This window comes from Primulina eburnea, chromosome 10, assembly GCF_022965805.1.
Source record: "Primulina eburnea isolate SZY01 chromosome 10, ASM2296580v1, whole genome shotgun sequence".
Taxonomy (NCBI): domain Eukaryota; kingdom Viridiplantae; phylum Streptophyta; class Magnoliopsida; order Lamiales; family Gesneriaceae; genus Primulina; species Primulina eburnea.
Genome location: NC_133110.1, coordinates 2229612 through 2253245, shown reverse-complemented (window position 1 = coordinate 2253245; position 23634 = coordinate 2229612). Strand labels below are relative to the sequence as shown.

The 23634-nt window shown below is 31.2% G+C and overlaps 2 protein-coding genes across 2 annotated transcripts; both read left to right on the top strand.

Annotated features, from left to right (window-relative positions):
- Positions 1–1324: 1324 nt before the first annotated feature.
- LOC140842424 (MLO-like protein 3) lies at positions 1325–7168 on the top strand. The gene is made up of 15 exons (XM_073210327.1): positions 1325–1661; positions 1749–1806; positions 1923–2194; positions 3695–3811; positions 4567–4627; positions 4766–4854; positions 5028–5102; positions 5191–5279; positions 5422–5471; positions 5591–5631; positions 5729–5902; positions 5990–6025; positions 6157–6224; positions 6346–6406; positions 6523–7168. Exons 1-15 carry the CDS (start codon positions 1515–1517, stop codon positions 6823–6825), a joined length of 1641 nt encoding a protein of 546 aa, XP_073066428.1. The 5' UTR covers positions 1325–1514; the 3' UTR covers positions 6826–7168.
- Positions 7169–10183: 3015 nt separating this feature from the next.
- On the top strand, positions 10184–22840 carry LOC140842423 (auxin response factor 4-like). Its single transcript, XM_073210326.1, has 12 exons — positions 10184–11099; positions 11195–11251; positions 11609–11794; positions 11890–11974; positions 12041–12131; positions 12509–12673; positions 17905–18021; positions 18102–18177; positions 18337–18502; positions 18618–19363; positions 19438–19628; positions 22600–22840. The coding sequence occupies exons 1-12, from the start codon at positions 10677–10679 to the stop codon at positions 22781–22783; spliced, it is 2487 nt and encodes an 828-aa protein (XP_073066427.1). The 5' UTR covers positions 10184–10676; the 3' UTR covers positions 22784–22840.
- Positions 22841–23634: the final 794 nt, after the last annotated feature.

Genomic DNA, 23634 nt, shown 5'->3' with positions numbered 1-23634 from the left:
ATTTCATTGAGTATGTCTCATGTGAGACGGTCTCACGAATCTTTATCTGTGAGACGTATCAACCCTACCGATATTCACAATAAAAAGTAATACTCTTAGATTAAAATTAATATTTTTTCGTGGATGACCCAAATAAGAGATATGTCTCACAAAATACGACTTATGAGATCGTCTCACACAAATTTTTGTCAATTTTATTAATAGAGTCCCAATACCGAGATTTTTGCACTTGGTAATTAAAAGAAATTACGCTTTTAACTCAGTTTTTAGGTTGTTTTTCTACTTATTTCACACGGAGCAATATTAAATCTCGATACATAAAAGTCGCATCGATTGGTGGTGCGACTTTTAAGTCCCTAAAGCCCATTTTTTGTTTCAAATATAAAACGCAAATGAAACCACACCATATCTTTATAATTAATAATAGTTATTATCGTTATTATTATGACAATAAATTTTCTTTAAGCTACCAATTTTTTTTAAAATGATACTCCACTTTAATTGAAATCTATTTAATATACAAGTTCCCTCTCCGACTTTTTTATTTTAAATTTTGTAGTTGATATAAAAAAAACACGTGTTAATCACTAGAATCATATAGTATTTTTCTTAAGTCCAAATAATTTACTATCCAATGGCTTAATTTTGCTGGAATAAGTCTCGTGTGAGACCGTCTCACGGATCTCAATCTGTGAGACGGGTCAACCCTACCCATATTCACCATAAAAAGTAATACTCTTAGCATAAAAAACAATACTTTTTAATGGATTACCCAAATAAAAACCCGTCTCACAAAATATGACCCGTGAGACCGTCTCACACAATTTTTTGTCATTTTGCTGATACAAAATTTTATATTGATATCTATCCATAGAATATTGATAAAATTACATTTTTAATATGTTTTTTTTAATATTTTAGGCATTTTTTGTATTAATAATTCTGGAAAAAACTTTGCCGAACTTCTGATATCAAATGAAACTACTAAGAATTTGTGGAAAATCTCATGTGCTGTCCAACACATTTTCTCAATACCCCTAAGACATCAGAATCAATGTCACATATTCGATTTGTATGAACGACAAAGAGTGCAATTAGTAGAAAAAATTGTAATACTTTTCATACTGATAGAGCGATTAAAATACGTAGTTGAGACGAGTATAATATAAAAATATTTGACTTGTATAAATAACATTGTTTTTCTACGAGGTTTCAACACTGGACAGTAATAGGTGAAAATCAATTAAAAGTTATATTAAAAAAATAAAAAATAAACCCAGTCAAAGTGTGGATATGACCTTCACTAGAGGAGCGACATATGAAAGACTTGTTGGTATTCCATAATTCCATTTTCTCCAATCTATGTGGACTTAGGAACAAGACATTAGTTGAATATGTCTTCGTTTTCTTCACAACTCCAGTAAATTTAATCTTCCCACCTTGTTTCTGTAACTCTCCCACCGCAGGAAAAAGAAAAGAAAAGAAAGAAAGAAAAGAAAATTCAGTCGAGTGTGATGGGGGGAGACGACGGCGGCGAAGGTGGAGGAGGAGGCACCAACCGCTCACTGGAAGAAACCCCGAGCTGGGCTCTTGCCACTGTCTGCTTTGTGTTCATCTTCCTCGGATTATGTATCGAATACTTGATCCATCTTGCGAGCCATGTAAGCACTCAAATCCATAACCAATACTGGAAAACTACACCCATTATTTAAGAATTGAAAATTTAGCTCATGATTTTGTGTGTGCAGTGGCTGAAGAAACACAAGAAGGCTTCCCTGTATGAAGCAACAGAGAAGCTGAAATCAGGTACCGTGTTGAAATCTGACAGAATATTTAAATTCCATCATTTTGTTCCAAATCTCTTGCTATAATTTTGATTTTTGATTGTTGATTTGACTTTAAATTTTCTGGGTCTTGCGTAGTTTTGATGCTTTTGGGATTCATGTCACTGTTACTAACAGTGACTCAGAGATCTATTTCAAAGATTTGCATACCCAATCACGAAGCAGATATGATGCTCCCATGCCGGAGCCGCTCAGGGACCAAAACTATTAAAAGTTTCGAGCATTTTTGGGCAACATTGAACAATCATGATGCGAGATCAGAAACACACGGGGACAGATTCATGTTTCGTAACGACAGAGGATTGAAGGAGGAGAATTCTCACAATTCTCTAGATCATTGTACCTCCAAGGTAATAATTGTCACACGCATTTCTCCGTGTTGTAAGTCCCTATGAATTCTGTTTTTGTTTTTCCTTTCCTCTAATTATAGAAAAATGTCATAAATACGTACCTAAAACAGGGATGAACGAGGGGTTTTCCGTATTTTCCATGAAGTGATAGGAAAATTTCATGCCCACTTTGATGGCGGATTTATTGTATTCAGCCAATCATATAATACCAGGATCATCAGTAAAATTTCCTTGGCAAAAACTTGTGTGAGACGGTCTCACGGGTCGTATTTTGTGAGACAGATCTTTATTTGGATAATCCATTAAAAAAATATTACCTTTTGTGCTAAGAGTATTACTTTTTATTGTGAATATGGACATGGTTGACTCGTCTCACAGATTGAAATCCGTGAAACGGTCTCACGTAAGACCTCCTCAATTTTCTTTTTCATCGAAGGGAAAGGATATCCGATTCAACCTTTTGGATTGCGCCTGTTTTAATAGTGTCATGTGATGAATAATCTTGATTTAGTTGATGCATTTCATGAGATAATTTCATTTATTTTTCTTAAGAAAATTTAAATAAAAAGGTCAATAAGCTTAATTACTTTTTTTTAAAAAAATGAAAGAAAGAAGAATGATCAACTATGCTTCACTCTGTCCAAGTACTGGGATGAACTAACATTTTTTGCCTAGATTATTTGATATTACGGAATTGCCCTCGTGTTTTGGACTATGTTTTATTTTAATTTTGGGTGGTATTACAGGATTAGTATGTTGAGTGGGTCTCGTGTGATACCGTCTCACAGATCTAAATCTGTGAGACAGATCTGTGAGACGGGTTAATCCTATCCATATTCACACTAAAAAGTAATATTCTTAGCATAAAAAGTAATATTTTTTCATGGATAACTCAAATAAGAGATTTGTCTCACAAATACGACCCGTGAGACCGTCTCACACAGGTTTTTGTCATATTGGAAATAGACTCAATGCCATAAAAAAGAAAATCCCAACTTTTATTTACACTCACATCCCCATTACACGGTTTCTCTTCAGACTGGGGATCATTAGGACTGAGACATACATGTAATAAAAGTGCAAAAAAATAATAAAATCTCATAAATCGTTTTCCTAAAGATTTAATTTATTTTTACCTAAAATACCCGAGTTTTCTCGTATCACACAAAAAAAATTAAGGGAAAATTGTAACATTTGTCTTCTATGTCGTTTATGTTTGTCAAAATCTAATAAATTATAATTTTTCGAAAAAGCCAATATCTACTCTCTTCAATGACCTATATAGGCTATGGAAGTAGGACAGGTTCTTTTGTTAATTGAATGTGATGTCTTTGACCCATAAAAAGAAGGAATATATATATATTATATATGTAGGCTATGGGAGTAGGACAGGTTCTTTTGTTAAGTGAATATGATGTCTTTGACTTAAAAAAAGAAGAAATATATAAATATATATGTATATATCTGTGTGTGTGATGTATATGATCTATGAATGGACAGGGAATGAGTTCATTGATGTCGGAAGGGGGAATTAATCAGTTGAATATTTTCATCTTCGTCCTAGCTGCGATGCAGATTGTCTACAGCATAGCCACCATGGCATTGGGAAGGGCCAAGGTTAATTTCTCAAATTAGCATAATTTGCATTGGCATCTTCCGTGAAAATCTAAATATTCAAACGAATCTCTTACAAATTTGTCACATTCCTTTGTCAAAGGTGTGGACCAATTGATGTCAATTCCAATGACTTGAATTAGTCAACAAATAATCCCATTTTTATATTTAAATGATAAAGAGAAAAGGTAAGATGTTGTAGGCACGACAAAACATAATCGAAATCTTATCTTATATTTGACAGAGCGATTTGTCTTGCACTTTGTTCAAACAAATTTTATTTGCACAAATTATTAAAATTAAATGCATTAAACACAATAGATGTACAAAATACAATTAATTATTGATAAATATTCGGTTCATCTACTTTTTTTAAAAAGAAATCGATGTCCCAAGCATGATATATAATATCAAGATTAAAACAACATATTAATATTTTTTAAATTAAAAAAAAACAGATGAATCATATGTTTTATCAATGATTAATTGTATTATATATGTCCATTCATAATGTTTAGTGCGTTTAATTTTTAATAATTTGTTCAATTGAAGCTTGTTTGATCAAAGAGTAGCAGGGTTTGGAACACCAAACATGCATGTTGTTTGGGTTTTATTTTAAATAACAAGCATGCATGTTGAAGTGTATATATAATAACAAGCCTCTCGATGATAATAAATAAATAAAAATAAACATATAATTTGAAGGTTCTTATCATCGATATGTATATTGATCATTTTATGGGATGATTCTTTCACAGATGAAGCGATGGAAATCCTGGGAGAAAGAAACCCAAACCGTAGAATACATGGCAGCCAACGGTATTGAGGCTAATTAATTGGGATTTTAAATTATTTCTCTCAAAAATATTATTTATTAAGTGCTATTTTTATTACTTTATTTTTTTAAAAAAATCGAAATTAGTTTTATTTATAATGTGTATGTATGTATACATGTAGATCCTGAAAGATTCAGATACACGAGACAGACAACATTTGGGCGACGACATGTGAGCTCTTGTGCATCAAATTCTGCTCTACTGTGGATTGTAAGTTTAACATTTTCTTTATTTTTTACGATTTTTTTGTTATCTTTTTTAATATAAATAATCAAGTAATTTTCGGGATTGTTTGGAAAATGACTTAATTACAGTACTACATGATGAAATATCGATATGTGTACAGAAACAAAACAAATAAAAACTACTTGGATTTGGTGCAGAAATGTTTTCTTCGGCAATTCTTTCGCTCCGTGGCGAAAATCGACTACTTAACTTTGCGCCATGGATTTATATCGGTTAGTAATTCTTTGAATAAAAATGTATTAATCTCGAAATTATCGATCAGAAATAAGGGATTTATTTGTGTGTTTGCATGTCTTGTAGGCTCATTTGTCTACAAATAATTCTTTTAATTTCCAAAAGTACATACAAAGATCTTTGGAAGATGATTTCAAAGCTGTCGTTGGCATTAGGTATGTCTTTGTTGTTTCTTAAATAATTATTCTCATGATTTCTAGTATTAAATTACGACATATATATCGATTCGTTATCGTCGTATAATCGGTTTAATTTTCTAACGATTCCATCGGTTCTGAAATATCAATGTACGTACAGCCCCGTCTTGTGGTTCGTAGTCGTTATCTTCTTGCTCGTTGATGTTCATGGTATGGCACATTATGTTTTATTTTCAATTTTATATTTCCGACCATTTTTTCTTTATTTATTTGCTTCATCAAATCACTTTCCCAGCTTGCTATATTTTTATTATTGATTTTTCTATCAGGTTGGAATGCTTATCTGTGGGTCTCATTTCTTCCCCTAGTCGTAAGTATTACAGTAACCCACCAGTGAAAATTCCAAGATTGATCCACTTGGATATATGTATTTTCTTTAAATCCTTTCAAACTGTATATATTTGTAGATAGTTCTGGTAATTGGAACTAAACTTGAAGTGATAGTGGCAAGAATGGCAATGCAACTGACGAGTCAAAACACAGTGATCAAAGGGACTCCATTGGTGCAGCCCAACAACAATCTCTTCTGGTTCAATCGCCCACAGCTTGTCTTAACTCTGCTTCATTTCACTCTATTTATGGTAATATTTATAGCACGAAAACTACATCCGATAAAAAAAATTTCAAAAATATCTGACATTGGATTGGTGGAATAATTGTTTATGCAGAATGCATTCGAGATTTCGTTCTTCATATGGGTTACGGTACACGCTTTCTCTGACATCAAATGACATTTAGTCTGATTTTTGCTAAAACGACATACATGTCAGTACTTAGATGAGAAATACAAGTGATTATACGAAAAGAAAAAAGACGTTTTAATGTTCAAATGCAGTGGCAGTTTGGGATCAAATCTTGCTACCATGAAAATGTAGAAGTGATCGTTATCAGGGTGGTGTTGGCGTAAGTCTTTCACGAGATTATTAAACATATTCTGTTTTTACAAAATTTCATGTTTTATGTAAACAGTAATTGTTAAAAATTAAGGAAGATGAACTAAGTTTGGTTTTTATATTTCATGTAGGATAATGGTTCAAATCCTTTGCAGCTACATAACTCTACCCCTTTACGCTCTCGTCACTCAGGTTTTAATTTATAAAGTCGTCCTTTTTCTTTCTTTTTTTTTTTCCCGAGGTTTTGGCCCAAGTCCCTCTCCTTCTTTTTATCTATTCTTGTCGATTCTCTTCACAAAACAAAACAGATGGGGTCTCAATTCAAGAGTGCAATATTGGAAGAACACACCATGCACAAAATAAAGCAATGGCATGAAGATGTAAAGCAAAAGAGGAAAAATGAACAACACTCGCCGGAACCTCGTGCTCGAGAGGATGGCTCGACGGTGCATGGCCACGACGAGATAGTTTCACTCGATGAGGGGTCATACCAAAGACGAACCCCCACCCCCCTCACGGTTTTCATTCCTCCTAATGTTATTGTTCGTGGTGATGAGATAACTGAAGTAGTTGATGATCACAACCAACACACGCCGCAAGGTATATTCTAAGTCGGCAGATTTACAAAAAATGAACTTCATTATCGTAGTACAAGCACTTAGGACAGAAGGTCTTGGTAGAGTGAGCCTAATTAAAACTCGAAAAGTAGACGAGATATGTTTTATGTATATAATCTATATAAACTCTACCAACCCTTTTGGCTCTGCCACCGGGTTAGGGAGCTTATACAACTACATCGTTACCACATATACACACACACACATCCGTTAGCCGTTTTGACAGATGTATATATATCGACTCGAAAGATCTCGTTAGGGTCACATGTGGACGTCAAGTCGTCAATGATACAGAGAAAAGAAAGAAATAATACTTTCGAGAAGCTTGTTCGATAAATGCAGAAATGGTTTTGATTGATAAGACAGTTTAACATTTGAATACAATCTATTTCGAGTATTTATTATTATATTATATTTTATTTTTGAGATTTTACTTAACATTCTAACAAGTCAATTCTTGTTCTGTACTTGTGAGTAATTTTTCCATATTCTTAAGCTCACAATAACCCACAGACAAAATGAAAATGGGATTCATGATTATGATATTGGCTAAGAAACATAGAATGAGGAAAGCATGGGACAAGGACGTGACTTGTATTATCAAATGGACCTTCAAAGTGAGAGGCCCATAAACATTAAAATATTTAAGCCCAATAACTGACAAGCCAACACAAGACAACAATTTTATATTTAAAAAGCAAAAGGCCCACTTCTTTATATTATACAATACATGTCGGCCCACTGATAGTGACAGGAGACCACTAAACTTTATTTGAAGAAGACATTTCTATGACGTTTATATATGCAATAGAAGGACAAGGAGAACGAAAAGAGTTCACCACCATAAATTTTTTACCTACTTTTTCATTTTATCGTTGAGTTTATCGACTAGGAGAGACAAATCTAATAAACAAAATCAATTTTTATAATTGATGTTCCAAATCGTGCTAATATTTTACTCAAACAAGTTTCGTTTGCACGAATTTTAAAAAATTAAGCTCACCAAACATTTTAATTATATAAACAATATACAATAAATCACATACAAAACATTTGATAAGTTGGATGTATGTTTAATTAAGCAGAGATTACCACCACTCAGACCTACTTTTGAACATCATTCCATTTAACTCCGTACCCAACATTCTGTTTTCTCCATAATTTTTGTGCTTTTTTATATTTGTTTTGCCTCATTACCGTTTTGAATAGATTTGTAAGTTTATAAAGATAAATAGTCCGCTGGAAACAGAAACATTTCAAACTCGATTCCAGATGTCACTCGATCCAGTATTAAAACTCGATTCGTGTTAATTATTTATTATTATTTGATCAAATTAAAAATAATAATAACGCAACGTATGTGCATCATGGAAACTGCAAAAGTAATCACTTGACGAAGAAGGTTTGAATTATCTTCATTTTTGTGTGTACAGCGCGGGCCACATGCGAGCTCTGGAGATAATAAAAAAAAGCTAAAATTATACCAAACAAATGATTGTATCCGATTATTTATTAATCAATCTCTTATCATTCAAACCCAACTCACCCTAATAGCATAAAAATGTATCATGATATCCAACCACTGGCTTGATTTCTCATCCCATCATAATGACAAGATATATATTTGAAAGAGAGAGGATTAGGATACGATAAAAGCAGGCTACCAATACAAATATCAATCAAGAAACATGGAAACCCTACACAACCCCCGACAGAGACTTGGTTCGATTAAAGCATGCACATTATAAAACAAACACACCCCCAACCCTATATATGTGTGCGCGCGTATGTACGTATTAAGTGTGCGTGTGATGTCATCATCACACAACAGTGAATTGGTGACAGAAAGATATCTAGTCTTCATCTCTCGAGGGTCTTTTATATATGATCTCCGCTCCTGTTTGAAATTTATTTCTGTTCTTTTGACTGGTTCAGATTCAGTTATCTATATGTAAGTATCTATCTATCATGCATCGATCTCTCCCTTTCCAACCATTGAACTCCATTTCGTTGCAGTCAGGGACGGAGCCACCCCAAAGGCTGGGGTGGGTTCCAGTCCAAGCTAGATTTTTGGGCCTACTAAAAGATATGGATTGATTAGCGACGGTTTACTACATCTGTCGCTAAAATTTTTGAATTTATTAAAAATTTTAGCCCATAGCCCATACTACAAAAAAAAACGGATGGATTCACGACGGTTTTACTAAATCCGTATATAGCGACGATTGATTACACACCGTCGCCGATCTAAATCGGCGACGGTATTTGGAAACGCCGTCGCTAGTAAGGACGCTTAGTATCCGTCGCAACTAGCATTCAGCTCAGCCTCACATTTTTTTCCTGGCTACGTCCCTGGTTGCAGTGTATCTTTAGTGCTTTGTGTGTTTAAAGTATGATCTTTCTCTATTTTGTACACCTTTAATCATTAAGTTTGTGAACATTGTGACTTTGATAAAGTCCCAACTATATACACACACTGCCATTGCATTATTTCTCGACATGGACAGTCCATTGAGTGTGACTTTTCAGCTATGTGTGCGTGTCAGATATAAATCGATCCAAGAGTCGTAGAGATCATATATATATAGGTGCAAAAACAAGTTCCATATATTGAAGAATAATGGGGTTTAAGTACCCACCTAGAGTGTTGTCTCAAAATTTATAGACATAAACGAATAGTCTACAATACTTTGCAGGCGTAGGCAAAGGTAATTTTCGGAATATTATCACGACCAGAGTCGATTTTATTCCAATACTCTTGGATTGGGGAATGATTTGATATCGGCTTATGACCTTTAAATCATGTATCTTGTTAATTTCGTAATTTCAATTATTGAAAGTTTTGATACAAAATGATCGGATGTCGTTGGGTTATAACCGTTTCTATTTTAATACTGCGGAAAATCGTCATTGTCATTTTTGTAAACAAAATTTATGATCAAATAAATTAAAAGATTGATTTCTGTAAATTTTTTACTTCAAGGTTTGATGTTTGAAGGTCTTAATTTAGAACATTATATATCCCCATGTCACTCCTTGGATTCAAAAGATCTTTTTTGCTTAAATTATACTCAAATTATTGTTCTTATTTGTTAAACCATAATTTTTTTTAAAAAAATAATTATTTCTTCACGATGTCAAATGAATTGCAGAATTGCAGAGAAAATGCTCGAAGGGTAATTTGACTTCCTCTATCTTGAAAAGTTGTGATTTTAAATTTTAGCTAGATGGGATTTTTGACATATAATTAATCAATCAAAATATTAATTCTTAAAAACCAAATTTTTACTCTCTTTTTTTCCCCGAAAAAACATAAAAGCTAATTTAAAGCAAAGTGAAGGGTGGGGTTGGCTTTGTGGGGGTTTCTTTACTGTCCCCTCCACTTCTCATAGCTCTCTCTCTCTGGAGAGTCCAAAAAGGGGCACCACATGTTGGCTTCTTTTGCTTTTTGTTTCTGTGCTTCCTAAGCCATTGTCTGTGTCTGCAGCTACTCCTCCCTCCTTACAGAACTGCAAATGGGGGGCGAGGGAGGAATCATACTTTGAATTTCTTGTTATTATTTTATACCCTTTTCTTTATTTTATTCTCATCTTTTACGCGCGACTAATCTTACTTCCCACATGCCTGTTGTTTTTTGTTAAATTTCTTTGCTCTTGTTTCTTTAAAGGCGCCACCTTTACATTGCTCATGAGTTCAATTTGACTTCTTTTTCCAACATCCTATCTCGATGCTTTGTGCAAACAGCTTGATTGTTCCACCGCATCTTCAATGTTTCTTGCCTCTTTCTGTTGTGGGTTTGTTGAGTTTTGGTTTGTTTCTTGTGCTACAATTATGCTAGTGAGTGAATGATTTGGCGAGAGAAATACCAAGGAACAGCAAACTTCTTCTGGGTAATTTTTATGGAGATTGACCTCAACCTTTCTTGTTTGAGCGAGTTAGAAAATAATGCATGTGGCAAAGGAGGTGAATGTGATAAGGGTGGTGTTAATTGCTATTTGTCCACCTCTACCTCGTCTTGCTCTTCAAATGCTGCCTCAAATACCTCTTCTCCTTGTTCAGTATTTGCCCCATTATCTATCTACATGGAGCTATGGCATGCCTGTGCTGGCCCTCTTACCAGTTTACCCAAGAAAGGGGATTTAGTGGTGTATTTTGCTCAAGGACACATAGAACAGGCTCCTTCTGCCTCACCTTTTCCTCCCATTGAATCACATGCTTTTGATCTTCCTCCGCAGATCTTTTGTAGGGTTGTTGATATTCAGCTACTTGTAAGTCGTTAGACCAAGTTTTCCACTTTTTGGATAAGCCCTTTTCTTTTTTCATGTATTGATGTCTTGAGGATGCATTTTATGTTTTTAAACAGGCTAACAAGGAAAACGATGAGGTCTACTCGCAGCTAACCCTACTTCCTCTACCTGAGGTTGGGTGATTATAATGCTTTAGCCTCTCCCCCCCCTTCCCTCTGATCGCTATCTTGGCGATACTTGAGTGTTAGTTGATGAAATATTGAGTAGATAGTGAAAAGATTGAATATTTCACCTGTAGAGAAAGTTTCATCTTGTAGGCTTCATATTTTCTCTTGATATTTGACTTTTACTTTGTGGGTGGGGGGGTCTGGGTGAAGAATTGGAGAGAATGTTCCATGTTATGTTTATTTCCTCCTTTAGCATTCCAGATTCTCTGTGCTGCTAATTTGATGTTTTAAAAGTCATTCATAAATTTCTTGATCTACATTAATTTTGACATAATTCTTGATAATGTACTTAAACTCATGTAGCTGGTAGGCCTCGAATTAGAAGGGACAGAGAATGGAAACGAAAGAGTTGATGAGGATGGGAATGTAGCTGGGGCTGTGAAGTCTACTTCCCACATGTTCTGCAAAACTCTTACTGCTTCTGATACGAGTACTCATGGCGGATTTTCAGTCCCTCGTAGGGCGGCTGAAGATTGCTTTCCCCCTCTGGTTCGACACTATTTTGGCCTTGTGTTGGTTACTCTATCGAGTTTTTTTTAATCTCCATGTCAGAATTTCAACCGAATTTATGTTTTGCATTGTAGAATTATAAAGAACAAAGGCCATCTCAAGAACTCATAGCCAAGGATCTTCATGGTGTGGAATGGAAATTCAGACACATTTACAGAGGTATAACTTTGAAGTCTGCATATTGTGTTGTTAGAAAATCTTGACAGGGGGATTCTTACCTCGCAGGCCAACCTAGGCGACATTTGCTCACTACAGGGTGGAGTGTCTTTGTCAGCCAAAAAAATCTTGCATCAGGTGATGCAGTATTATTTCTGAGGTACATTTCATTTTAACATTGGGATTCAGAGCTGATAATTTCAGGAGTTGAACATGGAAAATATTTGATATCCTGGGTCTATGTGGATCTTTAAATCACCAAGTATCATGACCATTAAATAAATCAAAGAAAACTGAATTGCGGCTCTGTTTCATTTGCCGCATATTCTCATTTTTTTTAAGATAGACGTATGAAACATAAGAAGATAATCATTAAATTCTTTGAGATGTAAAGAAGGTAAAGTATATGAAGCATGCATTTGCAACTTAGTGTATGAAAAAGAGAAATGGAACATCATTTCTTTTGCCAGCTGTTTTGCTAGTGTTTCTTTCATATTTTAATTAGCATGCTAAGTGTCATCTTGTGAGCCATTATAGGGGAGAGTCGGGAGACCTGCGTTTGGGGATTAGAAGAGCAGCTCGACCAAGAAGTGGATTGCCCGATTCAATCATTAAAAGCCAGAATTCTTACACCAATACCCTCTCCCCTGTCGCGTATGCCTTGTCAACCAACATCACATTCAATGTCTTTTATAGCCCAAGGTACTTTAACACATCCTTACTTGAAAATTTGATTTCGCTGTTGAGCCTACCTATATCTTACTCTATTCTATTGATTTACCAAACCACAAATGATTTTCAGCTATGTTAAACTTTGGAGATAGTTGTAATACTTCTTTGTGTGGATTGTTTCTATTTATTTGTTTTAGCTATATATATTTGATATTGCCTGATGACTTTGTGGTTAATGAGTTGAAATATCATTTAAAATGACTTGGTATGAAAGAAAATAGGATTTGAGGCAACTATCCCAGATTGAAGAATGATATAAACTAGTTGACAACAACTAGTTGACAACTTTAGAATTGATTCAAGATGCAATTAGCCGTCCAACTGAACCTATTGAGCCTCAAACATCTTTTGGCACAACCAGTGTATTTCATGCATTATATGTTGGAAACATGAGTCTCGCGTCTCAATTTGTGCATTGCATTTAGAGTTTTATGATGTAGATTTTTCTCCCCTTCATGAATGTGGGTTCCTTCAGTAATGATATCATCTAACAATGTTTATATACGACGATCATCTTATGAAATTTGGTCTTGTTGCACAAGGAATTTTATTTGGTTTTGCTCGAATAAATTCAAGAAATTATCATAGAGAGGATGCGCGTAAATATTTGCCCATGTCGCAGAGTATCTGAGTTGAAGATCTTAAGAACGCAACAGTGTTTACCAGATCAACTGAGAGGAAAGGGCAATATAGATCCTTAAATGGTTACAAGAATCCATGTCATATTTGCCATAGAATTTAACATTACTGTTAAAATACGAAGTTGAGTCTAACTCCAACTCAAAGTTAGTTCAAGGGGAGAAGATTGTCCAAACCTATATATTCAACTCCCAAAAACTTAATCCAGCTGATGTGAGACATCTAACACACCTCTCTCATGCCCGGGAATGAACAAAAGGATCGTGGAATTTAAAAAACATTAACGGATAGCCCATAAGGGCATTCCAATAGATAACATTGGGTCTGGTCTCTCATACCATATTAAGATCATGGACTTGAGCCTAACTTCACCCCAAAAGCTAGCTCAAGAGAATGATTGTTATATATATATATATATATATATATATATATATATATATATATATATACAAGCTTGGATTAATTACATGGGCATTTGGTGAAAAATGGGTGCCAAATGTCAGGGCCAAAGATGTTTCTTCTGTTCTATCTATGTACTTATAAAAGTGTCGATAAAAATGACCTTTATTTTTCAATTGTGAAAAGATAAAAATGACTCCCTTATCAATACAAAAACTCAAAAAGAATATATATGTAAAATTATAATTGCGGCTAGGGCAAAAATTAAATATCAAAATTTAATATTTATTCTACCTAATATATAATTAATAATTAATCAATTATCACTACAATATACATCGATTGTAGTAATTTATATCAATTCAAGAATAAAATGTAACTCATATATTAATTTTATCAAATAATCCATCTTTATAGCACATTTAAATGTTTTATCCTTTTAATTTTCTCTCTACATATTTTTTTATATATAATTTTATTGCAATTTCTAACTAAGTAGTAAATTATATTATCACAAGAAGATTTATGAAAAAAATTAATTATATATACAATAGTAGAATAACATGATAAATATAAAATAATGTGATATTATGAAGTTTAATACTAACATATTTTATGATTTTTTTAACTAAAAATTGAAAGTAAAGAGTTTACTAAATTATTTAGTAGATTTTATATCAACAATTATGAATATTAGTATATTAATAATCTCATAAAATATGAATCTTTTAGAAGAATTCAGAGACTTCAATATGATAAGGAATTTAAAGATTTTAGTTGAAATATTTAAAAAATATATATATCAGACAAATTTATAAATTTAATACACAAAATTTGGTAGTATTTGAAACATCTACAAAGATTTTTTAAGATTTAAATATTAAAGGTCTAAAGATAAACCCGACCTTGGTTATCAAGTAATTTTCATATACATCAATTGATGAAGAATTATTAAATAAATTTTGATTTTGATTTTAAAAGATGGTAAAAATTCAAAAAATATATGAAAATTCGAAGAAGAAAAAATATCTGTAAAAAATGTATATGTTATAGGTATAACTATTTTATTAAATTATATAACTAAAAATTACATGCATTTGATCGTCAAAATCAATAATCAATCAAAACCCTAAATATGTAATGCATGAAAATAGATATTAATGAGCAATTAAAATGCACATAAATTATTTCTACTGTAAAAACAATATATGACATAATTCTTATAATAAATATAATTATAATGATCATTCATTAGCATTTGTCAAAGTATTAGAACTTTTACATATGATATTTTAATATATTTATTTAATTATTTTAAAATCAAACTAATTAATTTAACAAATACAAAATATATCATTTTTTTATAAAAGTTTAATTCTTTGGTTATATTTCAAATTTTAATGGTGAAAATCATACTCATAATTTAAAATTTATATTTAATAATTATTGTATGAATTTATTTTATTTTATTTTATTTGATATTTACCACTAAATCATATTTGAATGTGTATTTCATTATATATGTTGATTTATTTATTATTTTAAAATTATAATGAACAAGAAATTAATATTCATCAATGTTAGTCTACAAAAGATAAATTTTGATATAAAATTAATTATCTGTGATATAGAATTCTATGAAAAAAGCAAAAAAAAATTGTGTTAAATATTATTTGAATTGAATATTATGAGTTATATTTTACTATCAATATTATTATTTAATTAGTTTTAATGAGTTAGTTACAAAGATTTTAAATTGATAATTATTTGTATTTAGTGTATTTCACTTATGTAAATTATGATTTATGCATTGATAAAATCCATAATTTGGTTGATTTTTAGGTTATTCTGCCTTATATGTGATGTTTGGATATATATATATATATATATATATATATATATTTCTGTTCATATATTTTATATATTATGTTTATTATCATTTATTATAAACATAAAATCAACAGCTTGAATTTTTGTCTGGGAAACAATTTTGAAAGGAAGTTACATAAGTTCATAATTAATTTATTTATCTAATATGACAAGAGATTAAACTCAGATAATAACAAAATGATTCAAACTGTTTTTGTTAAAATCAAATTTTTTATTTTTTATTATATAATTTGTATTCGCGTGTATTGCACGTACTTCATGTTAGTTTTATCAATAAAAATGTGAATAAAAGGAAAATAAATTCCATCGTTAATTTTCTATTTTACCCTGGAAATGTGTGATGTTTGGATCAGTTGCATGGGCATTGAGTGGAAAATGAGTACCAAAAGTTAGGGTCAAAGTTGAAATATAAAATTTATGTATGCATAGAAAATGGCTTCAAGTCCATAAATTCACCAAGCAAATTGAATGTACTATATACTCAATTATTGAATGTTATCAAATGGATTGCACTTATTTCTTTTAGATTATCGTTTGGTAATGAGAGGTTGGTTGAAAGATGTAGTTTAGAATTTTTGTCGTCAAATGATATTTCAACTATGAATTTGTTCAAGGTTGTTATTTCTTTTTTAGCTCGAAATATGGATTTACACTTTATGTAATGAAAATGATTAGGAAGAGTATTAAGAAGTAAGAACGATTAATAGACAAAATTTGGTGAAAGATATTTAAAAATCCAAAAATGGGATAGATGTTTGATGGTAAAAATACATTTTTCACTAAAAAATGTAAAGAGAATATATATTTAATTGATGAAAATTTTGCATTGGAAGAAAACAATGATTAGGGAAAAAATATAGGTAACACTTTGACTAACTGTATACATAGTATTAACGAATAGTTGAAAAGATTGAATATTAAGGTGATCAATTTTAAAATTATAACATTAAGAAATGATGTATTTTTTGCGTGTACATAAATATGTGTTGCAATAAATTTTAATTTTGAGTCATAAAACTTATAAAAGACCAAGAAATTTTCTTTATACTACGCTACAAGAAGTACCAAAAAGATATAATGAGAATATTGAAGTTGTGATATTAAATATTCCTCTCCACTGGATTAATGGGGTCGTTGCATGCTTCTATATGTTTCGGGTGTAAAAACAATTTAGGTCAGTATTGTTGTCGTAATTATTATTATAAGGACATTTGATCTTCTAGTTTTTTCTAATTTTTCTTCGGCATTTTTAACTTTATTTTTTTAATATCTTGTAACAACTCTAAATAAACAAAGATAAATATTTAATAATCAAGTTATAGTAGTTGATGTTGAGCGGTCGGCACGTGTTGCTTGAGCTGTTGTATGATTTAAAAGATTGGAGTTGCATCGTTATCACTAGTTATGACTTTAAGTAAAGTGGCAAGTGATTTTTTCCTACAATCAATATCACTGGCAAGATCAAATGTTCAATTTTCATGGATTGGGTGAAGAATTGTTGGGGTGCAGTAATCTTCCCAGCGGTCAATACGTGACGTTTTAGCTGTTGTACGATTTAAAAGATTGGAGTTGCACCATTACCACTAACTATAGTTTTTTGTGAAGCAACAAACGTTTGATCTTACAATTTATTTAAGATGAATTTTTAAAATGTTTTAGTGAATGAAATGGATGTTTTTATTAATGTAAAAAAGTGATGGTTATTTGTAAATACCATACAATAAATTTCTAAAGTAATTATCTGATTAAATTTTACTTATGAACTTACCAACATATATTTTTTTCCTTCGGAAATGTTTGGAAATGTATGATTGTTTTCTATAGCAAGATGTTATTTCGCCATATTACATTATAGAGCCCAAGGCTAACCAACATAACTTTCTATTCAAATTTCGCAAGAGTGTTAAAATGTTCAATATGCTCTAACGTGCAACACACTTGTTCTTTACAAGTCCAAAAAACATGTGAAACTATCAGATATTTTTAACTATGATTCATAAATGTGGTTGCAGATGACACTGCTCTAAAGTCATGGGATTATGCTTTTTTACCCTTTTTTCCTATTCTAACTTAACTTTCTAGTCAAATTTTAAAGGAGTGTTAAAATGTTCAATATGCTCTAACGTGCAACTCACGTGTTCTTTACAAGTCCATAAGACATGTGAAACTATTAGATATTTTGAACTATGATTCATAAATGTAGTAGCAGATGCCCTTCTTTACACGTGTTCTTTTAATATCCATAATATTATACTCTTACACTTACAATGCAGGGCGAGCCATCCCGATTTTATTGTCCCATACCAAAAATACGTGAAATGTACCACTAATCAGATACATGTCGGAACAAGATTCAAAATGAAATTTGACTTGGATGATTCTCCAGAAAGGTCCAGTAGAACTTAAGTAAACACCATTGATGTTTCTTAGGTCTTTGATGCTTGAGGATTAAACGAATATCTTTAAGCAGGTTTTGTGGAGTCGTGATTGGAGTTGGTGATATGGATCCTTATAGGTGGCCAAACTCAAAGTGGAGAAGCTTGATGGTATGTTGAATTTTTATTAAATAATTCAGCTCTTCTAATTTATTCCACCACAACCAAACTAGTAATAGATAACTTCATGATCGCAGTTACAGAATCATTTTCCTCCAATCTTCCTCAGCCATTTCATTTTTATGATTTCTGCTGCCACATCTTTTATAGGTTCGCTGGGATGATGTCATCGTAAGTAACCACCAAGATCGAGTTTCTCCGTGGGACATTGAATTCTCGTGTAATTTTGCACCTCCGAGCATCCAGTCCTCCCCAAGAATAAAGAAACTGAGATCCAATCTGCAGGCAACCCCCCCGCTTGGCAGCCCATTTTTTGGTATGGGTAGATACTTCTTTCAATATATTTTCCAATCGCATTATTTAATCAGATATTATGATTAGCTTAACAACAAACGACTCGGGAAATTTCCTGTGGTTTTGCTTTTATTCAGGAGGCAGCTCTCGTTTGGACTTTGAGGAGTCTGTAAAATCCTCTAAGGTCTTGCAAGGTCAAGAAAATGTAGCTTTGGTTTCATCTCTTTATAAAAATAATAGGATTAGCCGCCAGCTCGATTTTGAAACTCGACCCCCAGAAACTAATCCCATACTGGTGCGGATGGATAAAATTAATCACCCCATTTTTTTGAGAAATCCAGCTCCTACCATATCCACAAGCTTTCTGCAATCCAATTGGTTTCCAGAGGTCTTGCAAGGTCAAGAAATATGCTCACTGAGATCACTATCAGGGAAATCCGATGTAAATCTCAGTGTTGGGTCAAAACCTGAACTTGGTTGCAATGTTTTTAATGCATATCAAAGGCCTCCACTCAGCTTTTATCCTCTAGTTTCTGAAGGGGCCCGAAGCTTGTCGTTTTCAGAGAAAGGCAACTACAGAGCCAGACAAAGACCTCTAATGGTTTCCAATTTTTCCAATTTTCAAAAAGGAATTTCTGTGTTAAACCCGAATCCCATTTTAGTTAAGGATATAGGAGATGTCGAAAGAATTCCATATCTTGGAAATGAGCTGAGAGCCGTAGAGCAGACATCATATACTCCTGCTTCTATGATGCATCTGAAAAATCTGAATGATGACAATTATTTAAAGGATAAAGTCCCTACATGTAAAGTTTTTGGGTTTTCATTGACTGATCTTGATGTAGTTAATTCACAGGGTCCAACTAAGAGGAGCTGCACAAAGGTAAATTTGAAAAACGTGTCTACAACTAATTACTATGCACTTCTTGAGAACATGGTGATTATTTGTGTTAGTAGGTTCACAAGCAAGGCAGCTTGGTGGGCAGGGCAATTGATCTTTCAAAGATACTAGGTTATGAGGACCTGTTGACTGAACTGGAGAGGTTGTTTAGCATGGAAGGCCTTTTGCGTGATTCAAACAATGGATGGCATATATTGTATACTGACAGTGAGAATGATATGATGGTGGTTGGTGACGATCCATGGAAGTAAGTCGCCTTAACGATGAACATTTTCTTTATCTTTTATGTTATCTCTTTTATCCAACTAGCATGAAGCATGTGCGATGCACACAAATGCCAATTAAATAAAAAATAATAATTTTCTAAAAAAACAATTTGAATGATTTTGTTTTTTATCCGAGTTTAATTTTTTGCTATATTAGATTAATAAATTAATTAAGAACTTATATAACTTACTTCAAATTGTTTCCTAAATTAAACCTCAAACGGTTGGTTTTATGTTATATAATAAATGATAATGAACATAATACATAGAAAGAAATGAACTGAAACAAATTTTTAAAAAATATATATCCAGACGCCACGTATAAGGCAGAATAACCTAAAAATCAACCAAATTATGGATGTTATTAATGGATAAATCATAATTTACATTAGTGAATCACATTAAGAACAAATAATTATCAATTTAAAATTCTCATGACTAACTATCAAAACAATATCAAAACTAATGAAATCATTATATTGATATTAAAATATAATCAATAATATTCAATTTAAATAATATTGGACATCTATTTTTTTTATAAATTTTAAACTATTGACATAATTTTCATCGTTAAAATTTGAAATATAAACAAAGAAATAAACTTTCATGAAAAATGTATTTTTTATATTTGTTAGTTTGATTTCAAAATAATTAAGTAAAAATGTTAAAATATCATATGTAAAAACTCTAATATTTTGACAAATGATAATCAATTACTATTATAATTATATTTATTATGATGATTATGTCATATATTATTTTTACAGTAGAAATAACTTATGTGTCTTTTAATTGCTCATTAATATCTATTTTCATGAATTACATATTTAAGGTTTTGATTGATGATTGATTTTGACGATCAAATACATTTAATTTTTTAGTTATATAATTTAATAAAATAAATATTCCTATAACATATACATTTCTTATAGATAATTTTTTTTTTCAAATTTTTCCATGTATTTTTTGAATTTTTACTATCTTTTAGAATCAAAATCAAAATTATATATGTATTACATTATAAATTTTCATATGGATAGTTATTATCTCACTTCAAAGAAAAAATAGATGTGAATATATATATATATATATATATATATATATATATATATATATTTACAATCAAATAATTTTCATATACACTAATTAATGAAGGATTATTAAAAAAGTATATAATTCATATTTTTCATAAAGCGAATCATTGTTATATTTTTTTATGTATTTGTGTGTGCTTAGTTCTTATTCACGTATGTACATTGGACATTTCAAACTCTGTATTCGATTATCTATTTTTAATATCAAATAGGTTGTAGTATTAAACATTTGAAATCATTTGTTTTTTAAGTTTAGAGTTGTGGATTGTTAAATTATATTCAATATTTATGTGACTTCCTTGAATAGGAAATTTTTTATTTTCTTATTATTGATTTTTTTATTTTCTTAAAATTTCATAAATAATTAAAATAAATAATTATATTTAAATAAAATTTTGTTTCTAATAAAAAAAAATTAAATAATTAAAAAAACATATAGAGAAATTGAAAATTATAAATCAAAAGATCTCGTACTACCAAATTTTGTGTATTGAATTTATAAATTTGTCTAATATATAATTTTTTTTTAAAGTGCTACTATGATCCAATTTTAATATTAAATAAAAGTAGTTGTAAACAACATGTGAGATAATGAAGCTAATTGTTTAATAATTATGCCTTAAAATTTATATAATATGAGAGCTGATTTTGGAATTGAAACCAAAAAAATATTTTAGTTCTAATTTTGATAGAGTCTTAATATCTAAATCTTAAACAATATTACTAGCTGTTTAAAATAATATCAAATTTTGTGAATTGAATTTATAAATTTTTTCTGATATGTAATTTTTTTTAAAAAAAGTGCTTCTAAATTTTTAATTCCTTATTATAACTAAACTCTTTAAATTCTTATAAGAGATTCATATTTTATAAGATTGTTAATATATTAACAAATCATAATTGTTGATTTAAATACTCATAAATAATTTATTAAATTATTTACTTTCATTTTTTTTGTTAAAAATCATAAAATATGTTAGTATATTATTCTATACTTATCATATTATTCTACTATCGTATATATAGTTAATTTTTTTCATATATCTTCTTGTGATACTATAATTTGCACTAAAATTATATTTTAAAAAAACACGTGGAGAAAAAATTAAAAGATAAAATATTTAAATGTAGTATAAAGATGATTGTTGGATAAAATTAATATAAAATTTATGTTTTATTCTTGAAGTGATATTAATTACTACAATCAATATATATTGTAGTGATAATTCATTAACTATTAATGATATGTTAGGTTGAATAAATATAAAATTTTGATATTTTATTTTTACAATTACAACAATTAGAATTTTATATATATATTCTTATTGATGAGCTTTGATTTTGTATTAATAAGGAGGTCACTTTCATCTTTTTCCCTGGTGTATAATCCCAATAATCTCGCATCATATGTTACACCTACACACAACTTGATTTTTCCAGCTTCACATGTCCTTGTACCATCATTATCCCCTTGTATTTGCACTGATCCCAAACCTTCGTACACTGTCCAGAAAGTTTCAACACACCCTTATTCTCATATTATCCACACTTTTGTACATGGCCTGATTGTCCTTGCTCAAAGTGATCTAACTTTCACCCACTAGCTATATGGCACTAGGCCTAGAGTTGAAATTCGATCTTAAAAGGCAAAAAGTGCCGATTCTGTCCATGTCATTTACTGAACGTGCAATACATATTGCAACACATTTGCTAAATTTTGAATTTAACTTCAAATAGTTCAACAATGGCTTAATCTGAGTCCTTGAGACAAAAGAAACATCGATATGGTATTCTTTTTCATATTTGAACTTTGACCTTTTTATATATGAACTCAGTCGTTAACTTTGGTTGGCAGCGAGTTTGTGGAGGTTGTCACTAAGATCCACATATACACACAAGAGGAAGTGGAGAAACTGTCCATTGGAATCAACAGTGATGACACTCAAAGCTGTTTGGAAGAAGCACCGCAAGTGACAGCCATCTCGAAGGCTTCTTCTGTGGCCCGGCCTGATTCATCTCCAACCGTGGTAAGGATGTGAAAAACTCCCGTTATTTCTGTAATATTGTGCTGCTAAATAAACTTCGGTGATGACCATGCCGAATATGTTACCGACTTTTATGCGGTATCACGTTATTGCTGCACAACCTTTGCTACCTTTTATATTAATGGTTTTTGTTAAGTGTTTACTATAATACTATTGAAGCACAAGTTGTGACTACCAAAAATTTTAGTTAAGTATGCTAAAGACAGACATTTCTTGGTCATGGACTGGTTTTTATTGGAAATTTGATTGTGTTATTTGGCTTCCATTCTGTTTTGATGAAGCACTGCTTTTACTTTGAAGAAATTTACAATTTGTTTGGTTAATGGAAACTGTATGTTCATAAAAAAATGAGGTGTACTTCATCAATGAGTTAGATCTATGGGTAGTTTACGATAGATGGAAGAGCAATAGAACGAAGTAGGATCTTGTTCCGATCCCCCTTGCTTTAAAAATGAAAAAAATCAAGTGTAAAAATGAAAAGTAGGGTTTTTTAATTGAAAAAAAATGAAAAATCAAGTGTAAAATCAATTGCTTTAAAAATCACGTGTTTTTAAAAATTGTGTAAATAAAACATTTTGCAAATGAGGTTCATGTGTTCAAGTTTAAAAACGGATGGGTTAAATTGCTTGACTTTTAAAAAAGGGGATGTCTGAGCCTATTTTTTAAAAATCCCATTTTTTTTTTTGGTAAAAATGAAGTGAATTGAATTCCATTACATGGGCGAATGAAGTTTGTACAAGAATAGGAGCTGAAATTTAGTTCTCGAAATAAAATAATTTTCCGTAGCTGTTATTATTTAATATAAACTTATAGATTAATGCAGTAGTTTGTAAAACAGATTAGTC

Bases quoted from the DNA above. Each gene is read 5' to 3' on its own strand.
- LOC140842423 (XM_073210326.1), top strand. From the start codon at position 10,677: ATGATTTGGCGAGAGAAATACCAAGGAACAGCAAACTTCTTCTGGGTA. The intron at 18,178-18,336 runs GTATGTTGAATT...CATCTTTTATAG, and splicing joins CAAAGTGGAGAAGCTTGATG to GTTCGCTGGGATGATGTCAT. The intron at 19,364-19,437 runs GTAAATTTGAAA...TTGTGTTAGTAG, and splicing joins CTAAGAGGAGCTGCACAAAG to GTTCACAAGCAAGGCAGCTT.
- LOC140842424 (XM_073210327.1), top strand. From the start codon at position 1,515: ATGGGGGGAGACGACGGCGGCGAAGGTGGAGGAGGAGGCACCAACCGC. The intron at 5,472-5,590 runs GTATGGCACATT...TTTTTCTATCAG, and splicing joins CTTGCTCGTTGATGTTCATG to GTTGGAATGCTTATCTGTGG. The intron at 6,026-6,156 runs GTACACGCTTTC...GTTCAAATGCAG, and splicing joins CGTTCTTCATATGGGTTACG to TGGCAGTTTGGGATCAAATC.